The sequence below is a fragment of the Globicephala melas genome, chromosome 9, assembly GCF_963455315.2.
Source record: "Globicephala melas chromosome 9, mGloMel1.2, whole genome shotgun sequence".
In the NCBI taxonomy this organism is placed as follows: domain Eukaryota; kingdom Metazoa; phylum Chordata; class Mammalia; order Artiodactyla; family Delphinidae; genus Globicephala; species Globicephala melas.
The window spans coordinates 71,016,329-71,035,225 of NC_083322.1; the positions used below are offsets into that span (position 1 = coordinate 71,016,329).

At 35.5% G+C, this 18,897-nt stretch overlaps 1 protein-coding gene across 1 annotated transcript in view; it reads left to right on the forward strand.

The window, feature by feature from the left end:
- Positions 1 to 18,897, forward strand: part of HDAC9 (histone deacetylase 9) — an 812,002-nt gene that overhangs the window by 744,250 nt on the left and 48,855 nt on the right. The window contains exon 25 of the mRNA XM_060304692.2: positions 13,901 to 13,985. Within this exon, the coding sequence (XP_060160675.1) occupies positions 13,901 to 13,985 (85 nt within the window). The remainder of the gene's footprint in view (positions 1 to 13,900; positions 13,986 to 18,897) is intronic.

The following is an 18,897-nucleotide window of genomic DNA, read 5'->3' on the forward strand; positions in this document are numbered from 1 at the left end:
ATTCTTTTAAGAAATATGCACAAGGTCAGTCAAAATAATATACTATTGGATTAAAACTAATTTGAGCATGATACAGGAAATGCCTTGAGGCAACTGATTTTGAAGACATACCAGAAGTCCATTTTTTTCCTTTTTGTTGGCAAAGTTCAGGACTTGGATTTATCAGTCCAGTCACTGTATGATGAATATTTTTGAACTTCTTTAACGAAGCACTTAGAAACTCCAGCTTGAGGATTGTAAGAAATTAAAAGTGACTATCTAAATGTGAAGAATCAGGTTGCTTGGACTAGCATCAGAGATACCTATGTGAATAGTCACATCGTTTGTTAGTTGTAGTAATAGAAACATCTGTGAGGTTCTCAGAGACACTGATTTTGGTAATCTGCATTTGTGCTGGCTGGCAAACAATGTCACAGTTGCTTTAAGGCCACATTTGCCTACTGTTATGCAAAGCCAATTAGCAGCACCCTGGGTTGCTTCCTCTGAAAGAAATTTTCTTAGGAGGTGAGAAAAGCTTAAGCAGTTGGCATTCCTATGGAATTTAAAATAAAAACATTGAAAAACTTAAGATAGGTAAAAGAAAGGAGACTACATATAGCACTAAGAGCCTTGAGTAGTGACTTGAGAACATGGCCATTAAAAGACCACCTGTCAAAACAGAATAAATGACTGTTTTAAGCTTGTTAGAGAAAAAAGAAATTGCCATAGACGTGGAAGCCGTTGAGATGATGCTACAGCCTCTGGTACTGAAGGTTCTGCACTTAGCATTTGAGTCTATAGCATGTCTTTTCTTGATCTCCCTCACTCTTATTAAGGTTTGGCTTCTAGGCCTTTCTTCCTTCCCTCCTTTCTCTCTCTCTCTCTCCTGTTGATTAGGCTCAGCTGCTTTTATTTGACTTGATTTCAGCAACAGTGGCTACACTTAGTGATTGTGTATGTTTATAATCTTTCCAAGATGACTTTTTGCTCTAAAGGTGCTGAAAAATCTCTCGAATTGACTTAAGTGTTGACAACCACCGCTGAGGTGAACTGTTGAGATGCTGTTGTCTGAGTTGCTCATCAGGGGTTTGTTTGTATTAGATTTTGAATGGATGAGCCATTTTACCATCTTTTTCATCCTTTAGATGATGTATGGCTGACTCCATCGGGGAACTGGTGTGAATCTGGGAAAGCTTACAAAAGCTCCTAAATAGTTGCAAGTCATGAGTCGAGAGAGGGAGAAGTGACTACAGGGAAAATGTGTGATGATCCAGAGTAATGTTTTTCATGGTCTTTTCTTAGACTTTGAAACCTATCCGCACTCTGAAAAAGTGTATGGATAATCTAAAGAGTTAAAATGTTTTGGAAAATATTATTTGAAGATATTCTCTATTGTATTGATAGATAAAGCCTATGAATTTGCATTTCTTAAAAGCCTATGAGAAGTAGAGCCAAAGTGATTGTGGAGTTTTCTGTTTATCTGTTTTAGCAAATGCCAAACAAACTAGAAGTTATCTGGATAACTCAAAACTCCATCATGCAGATCTTCTGTACTGACTGTCTTTAGGCTTTTTAGAAGGTGTTAAAAGGAATGTGGGCTGGGAACCTGGACACTTCTTAGGGTTCTGGTTACCAATAAAGGAGAGAAAGCATTTCTTTTCAGTGGTGAAGTAAACATGTTATGATATTCATTTGTCTGTCTGTTCATTCAGTAGTCTTTTATTGGACATCAATTTTATACCCGTAAGTTCTGATACAAGTAAAAGTAAAAGAAATATAAACAAAGTACTTTGGGAGTGTAATGTAGGACCCATTATTTTTAACTATAAGGATGGAGGAATATTTTAATAGAGGAAGTAACTTTTAACTTTGATCTTGAATAAAAATGATAATTTGACAAGCTGAAATCAAATCAAAGAATTTCTCTCTTGTAGTGGAGATAACATAGATAAAGACATTAAGACTTCTTGGAATTGTGGATGACTCTTTTTTGGGCTTGTTTGTTTGTGGCAGAGGAGAGGATACTTTGAGTGGAATAAAAGTGAATAATGAGATTGGATCAGTGGAATGGAATACTGTAAGGAATTAGAATTCCTGTGGACAATATGGAAGACTTGAACAAATGAGTCCCATCCTTTGTGGTAAAATAACAACAAAACAGTGTGTGCGTTTTGAATAAGGCAATCTCATGCAAGAAAACAAAAGTTTATTAAGGAAATAATTGTTAGGAACAATTTCCCCCAAATTATCAACAAACAAAATAATAGCCTCTTAGTGATATGTTAGAGCTGTCTCTTAATGGCTTGTGAGTGCTAAGTGTGTGCATCTCTGCTCAAATCTGAGTTCAGTGATATCACATTGTTAGCTTGAAATAGGCTATGGTGGGAGTATTTACACCATGGAAATCAGCAAATGCTACAAATTACAACTATTGTTTTTGACAGTCAGCTGTTAAACATTTACCACTGTACCACTGCTGCATGATATGTGAAACAGGTCTTAGCAGAAAAGTCAATATTTCAAACACAGTATAGTAAAAATCTCTTTACGTAACAAAATAATTAAGGAAAAACAGTTTAAAACATGCATATCAGCAGATTGAAATAGAGAAAACAAAAAAGCAAATGAGGGTAAGACAAACAAGAATAAAAGACAGTGAAACATGAGGAGTTACAAAACTTATTTGAAAAACAGGGACAAGGAAACAAGATTTTTTGCTTATAGGATGAATTAAGCCTTTTTTAATAACAATTGATGTCTAGACTATGGACATTACATTAGGAAACTACACATAAAGCACTGAGCGCACATCTCTTAAATGTTATTGAAACTTCAGTTTAACATGCACCTTTTAATATATATAGTATTTTCCTAACTCAACTGGGTGATTTGGAATATTTTCTCATTATATTGCACATTTACACTCTTACCTCAATGTTTAAACAAAATATTGATAGTGTGAATTATCCAACTAATTGTATTCATTATCTTTCTAATAGACCACTATGCCTCCTTTTTACCTTTAAGTTCATTTTTAATTATTTAGCTAGTTATTGCCATAGATGCTTAAATATGCCATCATGTCCAAACTTTCCATAGTTAAGTACCATGGAAACTGTGGTATACTATTTGGATATGATAGTGGATAGAGGCACTTCCTCATAGTCTTCCTCCTTCCATTCATTGGCCAATATATTGTATAACCTACATTTATCTAAGCTGGGGTAGTTTTGGATAAAACTCAACTAATAGAATAATAGCCATGTAATAATCTCAGAGTCTAGCCCCGCTGTCCCTCATATTTTATTAAGGGAATTCCTTCAGTATTTCCTGTGAGCTGAATGGCCATGACTGTACCCTTTGCCTCTTGGTCCTCCTGATAGTCTCATAAGACTTGTTAGGTTTATATCACTTCTCTTGGCCAGAGATGTATCTTTATTGCTGTGAGATATCACCATTGTCTATATGAAGGTAGGTTGCAGGCAGACTCAGTCTGAACAATCGCAATAGTGTGTCAGTGTAGTAACTTGATTATCAGTAGAATCTATTCTGATTTACTTTTGTTTCCCATCTATTTGGTCAAGAATTTTAATGACTCCAAATGAGTAAAAGGGGTTATTTTGAGAATGACTCATGAATCACAATATGGATAAAATTATATCCAGGTTTACTTAAGCAATCAAATTAAACATATACAGCTAATTGCAGGCATCTCTAAGATAATTATTTCAATGAGAGCTGAGTTTTAACCACCAATCCCTCCTCACTAGGGAATCCAGAATAGTTCCTCAGCATGGAGAGTCAGGTCTTCATGGCACTCTGCTTCCCTTATCCTCTTGGTCTTGATCATCATATTCTTCCAAGGTTCCACAAGATCTTTGACTCTGACAACTGAACCTTTTCTGCATTTTTTTTCTGAGTTGCTTTGCATGTTATAGGGGACTTTCAGTTCCCTTTATAGGTGAATTTGTGGCCTGTATCTAAGAATGTAACTTGTTCTTGCTGCAAAACCTATAATCTCACTTTTTTTCTTAGATGTACCATAATATAGTAGAATAAGCATGGACTCAAGAACCAGACTTAGTTTCCCTATTCCCTTATGTCATAAAACATATTCTCTTTTTAAACTGCTTTTAATGATAAGATACAATATTCATATAGAAAACTGCATTAGACATGAATGTACAATGCAATGAAATATCACAAATAGAACACATATATAACTATCAACCAAGTCAATAAACAGAATAATGTCAGCACCTCAGTAGATCACATACACACTTCCCCAATCAGTACTTCCTTTCTCTTTTCTGAAAGTAACCAATTTTCTGGTTTCTAACATAAGATTTTAATTTATCTGTTTTTGAGCTTTGTATACATGAAATCACATATATATATATACATATATATATGATTATATACATATATAACTTCTTTTGCTCAACATTGTGAGATTCATCCATACTTGTGCAATAAGCTATAGTTTATTCATTTTCATCATTATATAGTATTAGATTCCATAAAAAGACTTTCCAGGACAATGTCATGGTTTATTTCTCTATCCTACTTTTAATGAGTAGAGGGAATTTTTCTAGTTTGGGGGCTGTTGTAAACAGTACTGTGATAGACATTTTATAAATGTTTTTTGGTACATTTGTACACACATTTCTGTTGAGTATATATCTAAAAGTAGTATTGCTGAGTCATGGGGTATGCATGCATTTAATCTTTGTAGATAATACCAAACTGCTTTCCATAGGGGTTGTCACAATTCATACTCTATCAGCAGCATATGACTATTTCCATTGTTCTGTGTCCTTCCAAAACTTGGTATTAGCAGTCTTTTAAAATTTTGGACATTTTTGTTATGTGTGTAGTAGAATATCATCATGGCTTTGCTCTTCCAGAATACTAATTAACTAAAACAGCTCTTCATCTATTTATTATTTGTACATACCATTTTTGAAGCACCTATTCAAGTTTTTGTTTACTTTCAGATGGACATTTTCTTACTTATTTGAGCAGTTCTTTCTTTTTAAATAAATTTATTATATTTATTTATTTTTGGCTGTGCTGGGTCTTCGTAGCTGTGCGGTCTTTCTTTAGTTGCAGAGTGCGGGGGCTACTCTTCGTTGTGGTGCACGGTCTTCTTATTGCAGTGGCTTCTCTTGTTGCAGAGCATGTGCTCTAAGCACACGGGCTTCAGTAGTTGTGGCACATGGGCTCAGTAGTTGTGGCTCACAGGCTCCAGAGTGCAGGCTCAGTAGTTGTGGTGCACGGGCTTAGTTGCTCCGCAGCATGTGGGATCTTCCCGGACCAGGGCTTGAACCCTTGTCCCCTGCATTGGCAAACGGATTCTTAACCACTGTGCCACCAGGGAAGCCCTGAGCAGTTCTTTATAGATTCTGTTGTTGGTTTCATATGTTGAAATACCTTGTCTGTCTTTTTACCCTCTTAATCATGTCCTTTGATAAATAAAAAATAATTTTCAATGTAGTAATTTATCAATCATTTCCTTTGGGATTAGTTCTTTTTGTATTCTGTTTAAATATTCTTTCTTTCTGTATACCCAAAATCATGAAAATATTCTCTCTATTCTCTTCTTAAAGATTTTTGACTTGAACATTCAGATGTGCAGTTCTTCAGGAATTGCATATGTATATGGCATAATTTAGAAGTCAAGTTTTTTTTAATGTGGATATATAGTTGATCAAGTACCATTTATTGAAAAGGCCATTCATTCCTTATGGCTCAGCAGTGGTATCTTTATCCATATATACATGGAGACTCTAGTCTTTTCTGCAGGTCTCATTATCCTTGAGACATTATCAGACTGTCTTCACTTACATAGTGTTATAAGCAATCTTGATATCTAGTAAAACAAATCTCCCAGTTTGTTTTTCTTCAAGACAGTCTTGGTTACATTTGTCCCCTTTGTGTTTTCATATACAATTTTAGAATCACCTTGTGCAATTTCACAAGACACATATAAATGGATTTAGTTCACCAATAAAAGCAAAGATTATCACATAGCAATAAAAAGTACTGTTTAAAGGGACACTTTCTGTGATATAGTGATAAAGTTTGAATATAAAAAATGAAGAAAAGGGACTTCCCTGGTGGCACAGTGCTTAAGAATCCGCCTGCCAATGCAGGGGACACAAGTTCGATCTCTGGTCCGGGAGGATCCCACATGCCCTGGGAGGATACCACATGCCACGGAGCAGCTAAGCCCGTGCGCCACAACTACTGAAGCCCGTGTGCCACAACTGCTGAAGCCCACGTGCCTAGAGCCGATGCTCCACAACAAGAGAAGCCCCTGCAGTGAGAAGTCCGCACACCACAATGAAGAGTAGCCCCTGCTTGCCGCAACTAGAGAAAGCCCATGCACAGCAATGACGACCCAATGCAGCCAAAGATAAAATAATTAATTAATTAATTTTTAAAAAATTAATGAATAAAAAATTAAACTACATTAACTTACTGAATGAAAGCTTACATGGCTCCATCAGTATCACTTTAGTGGATGTTAAGACAAAAAAAGAACTAGAGTTAGAGATGCTTCATAGTGGTAAAATATTCTATTAACTGGTAGGATAAAACAACTTAAAATTGTGTTTTAATAACACAGCTTCAAAACATAACAAGAAAAAGTTGAATGAAACAAATGGAAAAAATAGTTAACACCACAATCATAGTGACAGACTTTAAGACACCTCTTTCAGCAGCTGATAGAGAAAGAAGACAGTAAAAAAGGGGGGTATGTATAAGACTTAAACACCTTAATAAACCTGCTCTAATTGAAATAAATAATAGGCTTTACCCAGTAACTGCAGAATATCATTCTTTTCAAGGACACATGTAAAGTTTTCAAAAATAGACCATATTTGGGGGTATAAAGCAAGTTTCAGTAAGTTTCAGCTAATGGATTTCAAACAGAGTATAATCTCTCATAGTGAAACTAAACTAGAATCTATATTATATAACAAATGGAAAGATACCCCATGTTCATGGATTGGAAGACTTAATATTGTAAAAATGCCCTTACTACCCAAAGTAATCAAGAGATTCAATTACAATTCCTATCAAAATCCCAATACTTTAGCATTTTTTACAGAAATAGAAAAAAAATTCTAAAATTCATATGGAATCACAAAGGACCACAAATAAAAAAGCAATATTGAGAAAGAAGAATGAAGTTGGAAGCATCATATGTCCTGATTTCAAAATATATTACAAAGCTACAGTAATCAAAACAGTAGGGTACTGCCATAAAAACAGACATACAGACCAAGGGAACAGAATAGAAAGTACAAAATAAATCTACACATATATGGTCAACTGATCTTCAAAAGAGTGCTAAGAATACAAAATAGAGAAGGGATAATCTCTTGAACAAATAGTATCGGGAAAACTAGATATCCACTTGTAAAAGAATGAAGCTGTACCCTTATCTTATACCATGCACAAAAATAAATGAGTAAGTAGTTAAATACTTTAACATAAGACCTCAAACTATAAAAATCCTTAAAAAAAAATAAGGGTAAACTTTTATGACTTTGGTCTCAGCATTAATTTCATGGATATGACACCAAAAGCATTGGCAACAAAACAGAATAAACTAGTGGGACGACATCAAACTGAAAAGCTTCTGAACAACAAAGAAGACATTCAACAGAGTAAAAAGGCAATCTATGGAATGGGAGATAATATGTCCAAACCATATATCTGATAAGGTGTTCATCTCCAAAATATATAAGGAACTCTTAACAGCTCAGTAGTAAAATATAGTAAACCTGATTTTAAAAGGGGCTGAGGACTTAAATAGACATTTCTCCAAAGAAGACATACAAATGGCCAACAGGTATATGAGAAATGCTTAGCATCACTAATCATCAGGGAAATGTAAATCAAAACCACAATGAGATATCACTTCACATCTGTCAGAATATCAGGATGACGATTATTTAAAAAACAAACAAAAAAAAAACCCCAAAGACAAGAAGTGTTGGCAAGGACGTGTAGAAATTAGAATGCTTGCATTCTGTTGGTGGGGATACAAAATGGTGCGACTGCTATGTAAAACAGTATAGAGGGCTCTCAAAAAATTAAATATAGAACTACCATGTGATCCAGCAGTCCCACTTTTGGGTATTTATCCAAAAGAATCAAAATCAGGATCTCAAAGAGATATTAGCACTATGAATACTGAAGCCCTATTCACCATAGCCAAGATGTGCACACCAGCTAAATGTTCACTGACAGATGAATGGATAAGAAAATGGTATATACATACAATGGAATAGTATTCAGTCTTTAAAAGGAAGGAAATTCTGCAATATGCAACAACTTGGATAAACCTTGAAGACATTATGCTAAGTGAAATAATCCAGTTGCAGAAAGACAAATACTGTATGATTCCACTTATATAAGGTATATAAAATAATCAAATTCATAGAATCAAAGAGTGGAATGGTGGTTGTCAGCAGATGAGGAGAGGGAGAATTGGGGAGTTACTAATCAATGGACATAGTGTTTCAGTCAAGCAAGATGAATAAGCTCTAGAGAACTGCTCTATAACATTGTACCTATAGTCATTAATAGTGTACTATACACTTAAAAAATCTGTTTAAGTAGTTAGATCTCATGTTCAGTGTTCTTACTACAATAAAATTAAATTAAAAAATAAAACAAAATACCAGTGATGTAAAATAAAAAGATTGAAGTATAAAACAAAACTTTAAAAAGTGGTTGTATAATTTGAAATAAAAAGATAATTGGAAAATCTCATATATTTGGAGATTTCAAAATACAATCTCTTATGTGTCAAAGAAATCACAGTAAATTTAGTATTTTGAGCTGAATAATTATGAAAATATGAAATATCAAAAAAAGTGTAATATGTATAAGCTGAATTTGGAAACACATGGAAAGCTTTAAATGTATATACTAGAATAGAAGAAAGTTTAAAATTACAGATAGAAACACACAACTTAAGAAATTAGGAAATCAAAGCTACAAATTAAACATGAAGTGAGTGACTTAAATATAAAGAAACAATGAAATAAAAATAAGTATATAATATATAAGAATTAAAAAATCAAATTTTAGTTCTTTGAAATAATTAACAAAATTGATAGCACTCTAGAAAGACTGATTGAAAGAAAAGTCCTACATTACCAGCACTCTGAATGAAAAAAAGACTTTACCACAGATTTTAGTGTATTAAAATGATTACAAGAGAATATTAAAAAAAAACTTCATGTAAAAGAAAATTGAAATTTTATTTGAAATGGAAAAATTCTTGTAAAAATAAACTGAATCAAAAAGACAGAAAATTTGAATGCTACCATAATTAACAAAATTGAATCTTCAATACCAGATATACCAACAGAAAACACCAGGCCCATATAGCTTCAGCAGTGAATTCTGCTAATAATTTATACTGTTTTAGAGTAAAGGGGAAGATGGGAAGAGAACACTTCATAAATGATTTTTGAGGCTAGTATACTATTGACACCCAAGCTCAAAAGAACATTATAAGAAAAGAATATTACAGGAAAATACTGCTCATAAGCATAGCAGTTAAAACCCTAAACAAAATATTAGCAGTTCATCATTATCTTAAAAACCCATAATATAATTGTTTTTAGGCCAAGAATGTAGGATATTAACTTTCCAAAATAAGTTGTTATAATTCACCACATTAAGAGAATGAAGAAGAAATATAACCATTTCAATAGATGTTTAAAAATTTGTTGATAAATTAGACACTCAATTATGACCTACTTTTGATAAACTGGGAATAACTTATTAGCTTGATAAAGGATATCTACAAACATCCTATAGTATGCATCAGATTTAAAAGTGAAACATGAGAATTTTTCTTTGAAATAAAAAACATGACAAAGATATTCACTCTTAGTGCTTCATTTTAACATTACACTGGTGGTCCTAGACAGTGCAATAGGGTAAGAAAAAGAAATTTTAAAATATAAAGATTGGAGTGGAATAAATAAATCTCTCATTATTCACAGAAGATATGATTATATAAAGTCTATACAAAATTATTTGTTTATACATCATTGGAATTAATAAATTAGTTTAACAAAATGGATGGTTAATTTAAAAATCAATTAAAAATCTATTATTTTGATTTAAAAATGAATTATCTCTGTTGTTTTCCTGATTCTTTTAGTCTAAAAACATGCCCTGATTATGGCAGACAGCCAAGTGGAAGAACATATTCCATGTAGGTCTGTTAGCTATGGCGAGCCAAATAAAGCCTATCTCCCCATGTTTTCTTTCAATTAATCATTCCTCCATTCATTCAACATTTTTTTTAAATGCCTATTATATACCAGGCTCTATCTTTGCCTTTAAATTGCTCACAACAAAATAGAGAATGACACACATGGCTGACTACAATATAATGTGTAGAGTAATAAACAAGAGAATTTGTGTGGAAAGGAGACAAAGAGTGGAAGCAGTTTGCTCTATCAGAGGATTTTAGAAAAGATTTCAGAGCAGGCAGTGTTTGTGTTAGTCCTTGAATGATTTAGTAAGGTTTCACCAATTCAAAGAAGGATAGGGAAAATACAATTCAGAGAGAACAGAATAAATAAAGGTATAAGAGTATGCCAAGTATACTTGGCATATTTGGGAAACATATAAAAGCTAAGAGTACTTAGTAGATCCTTTGCTTGGTTGATGTGTGCATCTGTCCTCTTGTATCTGTTACATTTTGCAAAATATGTTTAGCTTTTTTTTTCTGTTCTTTTCTCAATCATGAAAATAATAGAGATGATTTTCATGTCTCATAAGTACAAAGTGAGTTTTAAAACTTCTTCTCAAGCTTCTCCAAGGATACCCTTGCCTTTTTCCATAAGTGCATCTTAGCCAACTAAAGTGATTTTTGATGATTTAAATGATCTGATTCTAAAGAATCTGAAAATTATTTATTCACAACATGATAATGGCCCCAACTTTTATGGTGTTTTAAAATAGCTATAGTACTTAGAAATTACATGGTATATGCAATTTAACAAACATCTGAATTGTATCAATAGGGTATTGCAACTTTCTGTAAAAGATGTAGAAAAGTAAATATCCCTATACTGAGTCTGGAAATTTATATAAAGAATTGCAGTAAGTAATGATTGCATTTAAGCTTTAGATATAGGAAACCTAGATGAGAGCTTCAAATGTCAAGAAGTTGTGTTAAAATCATCTAGTGTATCTTATAACTCTGTTATTACTTGATGGAATTGTGCAAAAAGACGGTGTGATGGGTGTGTGATATTTCCTACATCTGCATCTGTTTGATCTTAGTATAACTTTTGCATGCAGAAGTTCTCTGGTTTGCATGAATTATTTCCTTATTTATCTTTTAATAACTCTTACTAACATTGATTAGCCTTATTGCCAGTGTTTTTGCTACATCTTATCGGCCAAACTAGATATATAACACAGCTTTACTGTATATTCTTATTTTTTGCTCCAAAGTTATAAAATTTGACTATTTGTTTAATATTACTTTATTACAGTTAGTTATTAAATTTTATTAATAATGACCAATACTCATAAATATTTATTAAACAGATGCTTCAGTCAGATGTTTTTAGTGCTTATAACTGTGAATTATTAAATCAACAAACTCGTTTAGAAAAGACAACTCAATTCTGTGGTCCCTCTATACAAGGTTTTAATATTATGAAAAACAGACTAAATGCTGCTTGCCTTCTTGCCAACTGAGAGTATTACCCATTACCTTCTCAGCAGAGCTACTAGAGAAAAAATAAAGAACCTACATTGAGAACTTTCTGAATTCAGCTCTGTCTGTGTGTATACACTCAAAATGAAACAAATTGGGGCAATTTACTGAAGGTTAAATCCTCTAAATGACATTCACCTAAAATATGCAGGGAAATGGTTTGGGAGGCTTAAATTATCAATGTAATTGCCTTAATTCTCTAGGTTGCTTTCACAAGTAGACACAACTTTATCGTATCTAACTGACAATTCCAAATTGGAGGTTTAGGGTTGTTTGTATTTTTACTCTCAACACTCTGCATCAAGTTTACTTTCTACATAACCCAGGTCCTAAAAATAGCCCATGGACCTAATGTGAGAGTGTTCCAGAAGTGAGGTTTTTACATTAATGATGTGCCTGTAGCTTTCTTTCCAGTAGCTAGCACCTTTCCATTTGTCAGCATTTTACCCTGAAGTCTCAGGAAAGCTTGTTTAAGAACTAAATATGCTCATACTACGTTGTGCTTTTATTCTTAAGTATTCGAACATAGAGTGATATTTCAGAACATTTTGTTAATAAAGTCTACCTAATTTCTATTAAATTTTTTCTCTAAGCCCTGAGAGAGAAGTGAAAGGAAAGATTATTTATGAGCAAGGTAGCTCAGTCCTAATTCTTGAGTAAGAGTTTTCCAAGTAACCTTCCGTTTATGATTCAGCAATTCCTCTGAGTTAAGAGGGTGTTACTAGGATAACATATTTTTGAAGATACTATCTGAAATACCAGATTTTAAAAAAATGATTTTTAACAAATTTTAAGAGTTTAAGATTGCAGAACCTTTCACTGACACTGTGGGTTTTTTTTTTTTCCTCTTGCCAAACTGTACTGCAAGTAAACCTTTTGATGTTTTAAATGTTTTTCTTTGGCAGCTAAGAAAAACACTCTGGAAAGTTATATTTAGTGAATTTACCCATGTATAAATATCCCTGAGCTAGTCTGTTATCCTGTGGCATCTGGAAGAAAGGTGCTATTGTTTTAGATTTCATGATTAAAGTATAGAATAATCAATTCAGAGAGACCCTGGGGGGAAGATTCACTCACACATGCTGTGGAAACTTGGAATGCCTGAGTTTTTTAGTTTTTTTCTACAGATGAAGAGACATAGATGGGTTCATGTTTTAGCACAGTGTCTAGTGACATTGTTTCCCGTTCTTGCCATATAATAGTTTGGCCTATTTGAGACTACTAACTTTAAATTTTATAAGAAAACTTTTTTGTTGTTGTTAATCCCTTTTTACTATTACTTTCCTCGCTTTCTGGGTCACAATAGCTGGACAGCTATTTTGTTTGCAAGTGCTCTGCTATGCAGTTTGTCCTGCTCCACACGAAGCCACATCACCAACGTATTCCCAGGGATGCATCATCAGATTTAGTTCTGCCAGAACACTCCATAAATTATTTAAAGCTCTTCTTCATTTCTTGCAAAACAATGTTTGCTGAGCTTCCCCATGAAAAATCAGTGTAATTCCAGAAGATCAGGATAGATTTGCAAGACAGGAATTTGTCCTGTGCTTCCACATGGCTATCTGCATAGATGTGAATACAGTGGAAGTTAAATGAAAATGTACAGTTATTTTACTTTTGGTTTTATTTGAGCATTTTCTCTACTACTTATTCAATAGCAGTTGAATAAGAGCAGCTATGTCTCGTGGCGTTCTGCTGTGAAGTGTCCAAAAGTGTAAGGTAGTTAGGTGTAAAAACACCACAAAAGTATGGATAATAGACTGCCCACCTTCTGTCTACTTCAACTTCCCTGAGGTTTCGTTTGCAGGGCCCAGCTGCATATACAGACATGATGGAATTTGGTTTGTCAGGAACCTACAAAAATTACACAAATAACTCGGATTTTTAATGAATAATACACAGACATGCACCTGCTTCAGGGACTTCATAGATTAGTTTTGTGACCAGTAGAAAATCCCCTTGGAATTCAATTACATTGCTGCAAAACAGAAAATAAAACTGGCTACACTTTTGGAACTGGTATCAGCAAAATGTTAAGTAGTTCTTGGAGCAGGCTTTTTTTTAGGTTGTTTCAATTTGGTGTGCTTCTGTGAAACTTATTATAAAGTCATAATGTTCTGCTCATATCATTATTTACCATTCTTGCAGCTGGAGCCACTTGCAGAAGATATTCTCCAACAAACTCCGAATATGAATGCTGTTATTTCTTTACAGAAGATCATTGAAATTCAAAGTATGTCTTTAAATTTTTTTTAATATTTCTAATAAGGTACTAATTAAGCTTCTATTGAGAATTAGAGCACATGAAAAATATATTTGAGCTTCTCAAATATAAGGAATATATTTAAAGTAATTATAATTTCCACATATTACGTATCCATACCTAAATGTGTTTTGTTGCCTTGCTGTTAATGTGGCAATCTTATCTCACACTGATAACGAAATTCAGAGACCCTAGATTTAGAACCTTGTTTTTCTCATATTTTCCAAAAGTGTTTGGATTTTTTTCCATTACTGCCACTAAGTATCTACTCAGAGCTATGAAATTAACATAGAAATTGTGATTATATTGTCCAGTCTTAACTGAGGTAAGTTATCTCCTAGTGATGTTGGAATTCACCAGTTATTTACTGGTTTTAAGTTTGTCAATAGAGGAAAAAGTTCACGAGAAAGCCTACTAGAAAATCCAACTGAACGAAAAGGAAAAGTCAGAGACCTTTTTACTATCCCAGTTCCTTTCACATCACTGTTACTTTCTCAGGAATTACTCTTTTTTAGATGATAACATGCATGAGTGTTCACGCACGCACGCGCATACACACACACACACACACACACACACACACACACACACTGAAAGCAAGCACAAATTGACATGAAAGTCAGCATGAATGGGAAAACCAAATGGCAAAATTAAGTGTGAAGGAGGATCAGAAAACCCTTAGCTTTGCTACTCTTTTGTAGAAGCATTTTTTAACACCGCTGGAGAAGCCACCTTCCATCTATCTCTGAGTCCTTGTCTTTGCTTGCTCAGTAGTAATTTGGAGATATGGTTGTGACTGGGGTTCTGTTATCCATTCATCTGGTGCTTATGCAATCTAATCTAATACTTCATTAAGGTGACCAGCAGCATAAAAAATATCTACTTTTTACACATACGATTCTTTTTTTTCCTGAGTATTGTTTTCCCATTATATACACAGACTATTAAAAATTATTGTCCCTATGTATATTATGATCACATCACTTTCAATAAGCATTCTTAAAATACTTATTACATGTTGATACATGATAACTTGAGCACTTATCAAGGCAAGGCACAGAAGAGGAATAAGGCAGTTTCTAGCACTAGGGAGTTTACACTCCAGTGAGTGAGAGGCACTAAAATAGATCATTTCAATAGAAGTCACAACACGCACTGAGATCATGGACAAGAAACAGTCATTTTCTTAAGTCCTTTGCAGCCAGAAGGAGAAGTACTGCAAAGTGAGGAAGGTTCACGGAAGGTTTGAGGAAGGCTCCTTGGCAGTGATAGGGCCTGACCTTGGTCTTAAGGTCTTATTACTGACCAGGGTTCTTGGCCTCCTTAATCAATAGAAATTGATCAGGGGCCAGACAAGAAATTCAGGCTAGGCTTTATTGGGGCCCCTGCTGCAGCAGCCCGGAGCAAAAACAAACAACAGATTCCTTTGTTTGCTCGCTGGCTGAGGAGGGGGCGTAAGCTTCCTCTTTATATGAGGTTGAGGTTAAGGTTGTGTCCAGGGGTCGGGCCAGAGGGGTGGCTTAGGTGTTTTGCCCGCCCCTTAGGTGGTGTTGTGTGCAGGGAGCGTGCGCAGTACGCTGCTTTTGCTGCTGACCCCCTGCTTTTGCTCCAGGCTCTTCAAAAGTGGCTCTTGGGTTTTTTGGTCCCTTTGTATCTTTTGTCCAGAATTGCCCCAACTGGGCATGCAGGCAGTTATTTTTAGTCCCATATAGTTTCTTTGTATTTTGTTGCTTGAAGAGAGGTGTGTCCAGGTGCAAGCGTTACAGCAGTGCAGCAAAGGGTCCCAGGTCCCAGTTTGTCTCAGTCTGAACAGGATTTTGGCCAGATGAAGAAAGAGTGAATGTTCTGAAGGAAATAACGGAAGCAAAAGACTCAATTTTCACATAGGTGTAAAAATTCATGGTTTATATATGTCTTTAGAAACCATGCTGTTGTCTGTTGCATTGGATCTAACTTGCCAGTAATGACTTTCCACTGCATGATGGTTTTCCTTTCACCACTGACATTTTAGAGTGACTTGTACAGTCTACTTTAGCCAAACAAACCTGTTTGACTCTTGAAAAGGATTCACTGAATTATCAAAATTGGCTGGATAAGAATTCTGCCCCTGTGGATTGTGAATCTCTGTCTTTTGCTCCAAAATGCATTTCAAACACCCAACACTGACCATTTCCCCCATTTAAAAATCTATTTCTGGGGCTTCCCTTGTGGTGCACTGGTTAAGAATCTGCCTGCCAAGTCAGGGGACATGGGTTTGAGCCCTGGTCTGGGAAGATCCCACATGCCACGGAGCAACTAAGCCCGTGTGCCACAACTACTGAGCCTGCACTCTAGAGCCTGCACACCACAACTGTTGAAGCCTGTGTGCCACAACTACTGAAGCCCTCGCACCTAGAGCCCGTGCTCGCAACAAGAGAAGCCACCACAATGAGAAGCCCACACACCACAACGAAGAGTAGCCCCCACTCGCCGCAACTAAAGAAAGCCTGCGTGCAGCAGCGAAGACCCAGTGCAGCCAAAGATAAAATAAATAAATTTTTTAAAAAATCTATTTCCTCCTAAACTCATATTGAAGATTCCACCCAGAGCTTGTTAATCCAGTACTTCTGTAAAGTCTCCGCACTAACGTGTAGATTTTAAGTGGTATTTTTATTTAAAATTTTTCTATTATTTGAGTTTTTGTATGTTTTATGGTCTTTCGATCATGGTTCCTTAATTATATGATAATTATCAAGAGGATGGAACCGTGTCTTCTCACCCCCACTTGTACCTGCAGGCAGGGTTGGTACCAGAGACGAGGTTTGAAGTGCATGGAAACCTGGGAATTGAGAGTTGGAAGATTTGAGCAGGATTGATTCGAATAACTCTTCAAGGCCCTAGGGAACCAAAACTTGCATCAAAGAGAGCTTCTGAAGAAGAATGCCTCCTTCTGAGTCATGGATACAGTATATGGTATAGTGGGTACTGTTGTTGGCTACTCAGTAACTATGTGTTCCTCATGTCTACTCAGAAGAAGCCTGGTTTCACACATGAATCCTTGCCACCAGATACAGTACAGATCAGGGGAAGATGAACTTATGCCCAGCTCCAAAGGAGCTGTTCTTAGTCCAAGGCTAAACTTGTCAACCCTCTTACCAGTGATTAGTTAAGGAGTGGGTACTTGACCAATTCTGGCCGGGGAGAAGCAGGGCTGGCTTCATGGGCTTTCAACCAGTGTAGTCACACAGGCCCCACACTTAGAAGGGCCCTACACATGGCTTAATGCTGTTACTCTTGCTGCCTTAAAATTCTCACTAATTTGTATTTTGTGACCAGGAGCCCACATTTCATTTTGCACTGAGCCTTGCTAATTATGTAGCCAGTCCTGATGAAAATCAAGGTGCTGGTGATGCAAAAAAATATTTACCAAAAAAGACTGAGAGTAGCATCACCACAAGGAGAACTCAAGTTGTGGTTGAGAAGGAACTGAATGGTGGGTTGAGGTTGTAAAAGGGAAGATAAACACAAGATTACAGTGATCTCTCACCAGTTGGGACATAGGGTGAAAATCTGTACAGAGAAAGTGCTTCAGTACTGTGGCTTTGACCACTGTGTGGTACATTTTTGTGTGTTTCTCTGAATTGTGTGTCTTTGGGGCTACTCTTTTTTTTTTTTTTTTAAACATCTTTATTGGAGTATAATTGCTCTACAATGATATGTTAGTTTCTGCTTTATAACAAAGTGAATCAGCCATACATATACATATATCCCCGTATCTCCTCCCTCCCACCCTCCTTATCCCACCCCTCTAGGTGGTCACAAAACACGGAGCTGATCTCCCTGTTTGCTAAGTGGCTGCTTCCCACTAGCTATCTATTTTACATTTGGTAGTGTATATATGTCAGTGCCACTCTCTTACTTCATCCCAGCTTACCCTTCCCCATCCCTGTGTCCTCAAGTCCATTCTCTACGTCTGCATCTTTATTCCTGTCCTGCCCGTAGCGTCTTAGGAACTATTTTTTTTTGTTTTGTATATACTCCATATATATGTGTTAGCATAAGGTATTTGTTTTTCTCTTTCTGACTTACTTCACGCTGTATGACAGACTCTAGGTCCATCCACCTCACTACAAATAATTCAATTTCATTTCTTTTTATGGCTGAGTAATATTCCATTGTATATATGTGCCACATCTTCTTTATCCATGCATCTGTCAGTGGATATTTAGGTTGCTTCCATGTCCTGGCTATTGTAAATAGAGCTGCAATGAACATGGTGGTACATGACTGTTTTTGAATTATGGTTTTCTCAGGGTATATGCCCAGTAGTGGGATTGCTGGGTCATATGGTGATTCTCTTTTTATTTGGGGCTACTCATCCAGGTTAAAGAAACAGAAAGGGATTGTATAAAGTCTACAAAACAATAAAAGAAAGTGGCATTTCAGAGTAACAAACTTCATAATGGCTTGGAAAATCAAAATTGTGGGTACCTGACTTAACAAACAATGCTATATTTCCTTAAAAACGATAAAATTGAACTCTCAATTTTATTTTTCTCTGTTTTATAACACACTTCCATTTCACATGCTCGTGTAGAACTCCAGGCCCTTGATTAGGCTCCCCATTTTGCCTTTGGCAGGGAAGGTAGTCAGGACTCACTAAAACTTTGTGGATCCTAGTGCAAAATGAAGATGTGTAAATGCTTCCCTGTTAAAAATTATTAATAATTTCAAGAAGATGCCAGCCGAGCATAGAACCAAGCCTGAGAGCCCTTCTGAACATGGGGTCCTTTGCAACTGCACAGGTTGCCTGTTTATGAAGCCTGCCTTGAAGGTAGCCTTTGTTTAACAGAGGAACCTTCTCTTCACATGTCTCTGAGTGTCAACCAGGTGCCTCCTTTCA